Below are 4,236 nucleotides of genomic sequence, written 5' to 3' on the forward strand. Positions count from 1 at the left end.
ATTGGTAGTACCAATTTGGTACTGGCCGCCCAGTACTACTGGGATCGCCTCAGGAGACAGATTCTATCTCCTGAGGCGTGCGTGCGATTATCTATCCGTTTCTGAGTCAATTGAAGCCGTCTCTGTCTCCCACAGATTCGAAGTCATAAGAACAAGTTCAGTTTGGCTTTAATCTCCCCCTTTGATTCAAGCCTTTGGAAGCAGCAGCCTTCAGTTTCGTCCAAGCCAACTACTGTTGCTATAAGACCTACATCACTCGCGTTGCTAGTGCTACATCCCCGTCCCAAGTGCGAGAGCATTTGCCACACACGGTTGCTTCTGCGAGCAACATATAGCTAATCTGCCTGTCGCCCTTGCTTGCCTCGATTGCGAAAGAGTCATTGACTCTGAGTCAACTCGGTGCTCTCTGGGGCAGAGACTCTGACTGATGACTCGCGCTTGACTACTCATACCTCCCGATACACTATCTACTAAGATCAGCTTACTAAGCACTATCGTAGATCTCTGAATAAACTGTGGCGACCACATAATCATTTGCATCTTTCGCAACCCCGTAAAACAGGGCCGGTAACCATTTCCGTCTACTTTCTTGACAAAGCTTCCTTATTTGTGTCTTTCAATCCGGCCAGGTATGAACTTTCCGTTTTTCCGTCACTCTCGCCTGGAGTGCGGGTTCTTCGAACCTCGAATGGTTATTTACGGTCCCACGCAGACCATTCTCAGGAGGGTTCTGTGGAGAACAACGGAATCCCATGTCGAGAATCGCAAGTTGACAAAAGCTTTCTATTTCTCCACATATTTATTCGCCCGTCATTTTCCGAAAATTACGAAAAAATTATTTCCTCCAACCTTGGCGGAAGTGTTTGTTCCCGTCGAATCGACTGGCTACATCATGAGCTGCATATTATTTCATGCGACATGTGCTCTGTATTTCCCGTGAACCACCGAGTGTTCGACGAACACTTTTCGTCACAAGCAGTCTCCTCTTATATTGGAGGCTCCTCTTTCTTGGGTTGATCAGCTCAATTTGAGGCGAAGTTCTCGGGGCAATGTTTCTGTGGAGTTGCCGATGGAGAATTTCCCAAGATCAGCGGCGTTACCATTCGACCGATAGGTTTCATCTTGTAATCAAATTGCGACTCCCGTGAGCAGAGTAAGTTGAGCTCTGCATAGCAGAAGGGGCGTTTAAACGAGCCAAGCGGCAAGAATATGGGCGACAAGCCACACACTGAACTGAATGAGAACACAAGAGCCTGAGTGGTGCGATAAGTCGCACAAATTCAAGCTAGTGAGGCTATTGTGGATAATACTTAAGACCAACTATATCAAGTGATACATATTTTTTTGCTCGAGTAGAGGAGCACTATAATAACACCTAGGTGATACTTATAGTGACTGAGCGCTTGCCGGCTGAGGATCTTCCTCAACTGACAAGCACTGCGATGTATACCAACCCCCTCTACTCTTCAGCCACTCTCTACCATCTGTCTTGAAGTAAGACTCTAATCTAATGCTCAATAATGACGTGATGTTGAGTTCCATAGTCTCCATTGGAGACTATCCAAGACTAAACATTCTCCACTGTACGCTGGAATGATGCACAATCTCAGAGCTTGAATCTCTGCGTCGCTTCATCAGGAGACAGGCGGAAAATTTGCATTCGGGCACGAATTTTCAGGACCCCGGATCATACGCAGATATATAGTCATCACTCTTTCGTTGGCTGGAAATCATCCATCGCTAATGATGCCCAAAAGTCTACAGCCTCTCACCATTCACTGATGGGATTCACAATCTCTTCATAAAACTTATTGCGCATCTTCCACGGCCTATTGCTAGGTAGACACACGAATGAATCGAATCCATCGGATTTCGCGTGCAATAACTATCCGCGATAGTGACTCCGCAACCTGGTGACACCGGCTGATACCAGGCGTGTCCAGCTCGGGAGCGGTCCGTGTATCGCGTGATGCGATATATTCTTGTCGTGTGCGACCCACTGGTCCCATCTTCCACGAAATCCATTTCACATCAAAGTTACTCTCGGTAGCGGGACCGAGTTCACACAAGGAACACGCCGTGTCTTACACGGTGGAGCCGCTCCATGATCGGTGGAGAGGCTCCACCGTGGAGCACCGTAGCTATGAAGACTACTTCACGCGTGCAGATCGTTGTGCTTCAAATCGGAGACTCCAAGTGAATCGGCTTCATGTTCATCTCAAGCATCAATTTGATCTTCATCGTTCTGAGCTTCCACAACAACGTGCTCGGCGATCTTCACGGTCTATTCTTCACGAGCAAGCCTTGGCACACCGCCTTCCTGGTTCTCAACTTCAGGGGGGACAACACTGTCATCATGGTGGTGGCAAATGCAAATGTCGGTCCGCTGAGAGCCCACTGGGAATATGTGCCAGGCACGGATATCCTCGATGTGTTCGCTATTCACCTTACTCAATCGCAGTACGAAGACGTTTCTGGCCTCTTCCCATTGGATTACGACTCGCACACACTATATGGCGTTCTTATGCCTTTCCCGGGTCTCACTGGTAAAATTCTTGTCATGAGCCATGGGCTTGGTAAGTATATTGGACAGCCTTGAGCAAAGTGATGAAGCTTTGTTTTGATTATTCTCCCAACATGACCCTACTTTTCTGCCGTTGGGTACTGACTATTTACTCATTGTTATATCACCATCTGTGGGGATGTGGTCACAACGAAGTGTTCCCTCATTACTCAGGACAACTTGGTTTGGCTCACAGATCATTCGCGGTTAGCTTTTTTTATTTGGTGGACTATCAATCTAGTCGTGTGGATATTACATTAGATTGCTCATCAGAGACGGTATCATTCGGCATCAGACTTTTCCATATCATGCGTATTCTGTAATGTTCCAGTATCATTCGTTCTGAGAGACGCGAGCGAGTGGCTACTTATACACACAATACATTGTCGATTCGGCGTTGCTCCCCGAAATAAACTCCAGGTGGAAGCCGAATATTTTGCACAGTCATTCCAAAAGGGTGAAGCCGGCCACAAGTTGAATCGCTATATTGTAGACAACTGCGATGTGCCCAAATTGGTGAGCTTCAGCCTACAATCGGGCGGAATCGCTCAGGATTTTCACGGCAAGAGTTTATCTTGACAATGCGATGATCCCCAGAGTATGTGAGAATCATCGCGTTGACAGCATCCATATCACTGATATGGTGTCGAAAAGGTTCGTTTGGTCTGGAGGACGATCGGGCTGACAGCTGGGGGCTGTCACTCACTTTCTCTATTATCGTTCTCTGAGCTAGGCACCGTCTTTGTAGGGTCTCATTCTCCGGCCTCAAATGTTCCGACTCAGAATAGCGCCTGTACCGTACAGCCTGTACGGTACAGGGCGTTACGTCCCGTGCTGTACGAGCCCCGCACAGGCTGTACGGATAAGTAGGTACCAGTCTTATGTAGCGTAGCGTTACGCCATCATCAAGTTTGAAAGCTGAGCTCTCCAGTAGCGACAAACCTCGAGAGGCCCATTAGAAGGCTCTCTTCTCGACTACTCGAACCTACTCGAGTCCAGAATCTGAACGCAGATAGTTGCTGAATCACTAGTATTGATAAAACTAGTATAAACTTCTCTACATGCGAGGCACAACTTGTGGTGGCAGACACGCTATTAAATTTTTGTTCTCATAAGTGATGTGTTTGCAATACTCACAAATGGATAAGAGTAAATGAGTGCCATGCGCCCGTGTATAATTCCGGTGTTATGGATGTAGTGGTGGGGGTTTCTACTTCACAAGAAACGCTCCTTGAATTTAGGATTCCTAAATTAGGAACAAGGAACCATCGGTCAGACCGATCGGTCAGACCGATTGTTCGCAAGCGAATTGAATCAATTCAATTGATGGTAGGGGTTTTGATTTCGTTTTACCCGGCTCCCTTCCTCCCCGGAGTTGGGTCGTGGGCCGGAGGATGACACTAAACACGTGTGATCCTCGGCCAATGTGATGGGGCCAACCTCACACGGAACGTGAGGTGCCACACCACATCGCCAGGGTGGGCGGGAGGTTGGAAAAAAGGACGACAAATAACTGAGGCGAAGATGGGATGTAACCCAACATCCTGGAAGAACTTTGAATCACTGCTAAATAGCGCTAGGTGTTGCATCGACACAACGTGACTGTCCCTTCACACATGCCGGAGACCGTCGCCGAGTAAACTGGCCCAACGAGTTGACCTCGATTAATCCAA

At 47.8% G+C, this 4,236-nt stretch overlaps 1 protein-coding gene across 1 annotated transcript in view; it reads left to right on the top strand.

Moving 5' to 3' along the window:
• Positions 1-2,209: 2,209 nt before the first annotated feature.
• Pmar_PMAR024824 (hypothetical protein) overlaps positions 2,210-4,236 on the top strand; it is a gene marked incomplete at both ends in the record, with an annotated part of 5,495 nt that continues 3,468 nt past the window's right edge. The window contains 2 exons of the mRNA XM_002767756.1: positions 2,210-2,576; positions 3,312-3,429. Coding sequence (XP_002767802.1) covers positions 2,210-2,576; positions 3,312-3,429 — 485 coding nt within the window. The remainder of the gene's footprint in view (positions 2,577-3,311; positions 3,430-4,236) is intronic.

The sequence above is a fragment of the Perkinsus marinus genome (genome assembly GCF_000006405.1).
Source record: "Perkinsus marinus ATCC 50983 genomic scaffold scf_1104296970066, whole genome shotgun sequence".
NCBI classification, from domain to species: Eukaryota; Perkinsozoa; order Perkinsida; family Perkinsidae; genus Perkinsus; species Perkinsus marinus.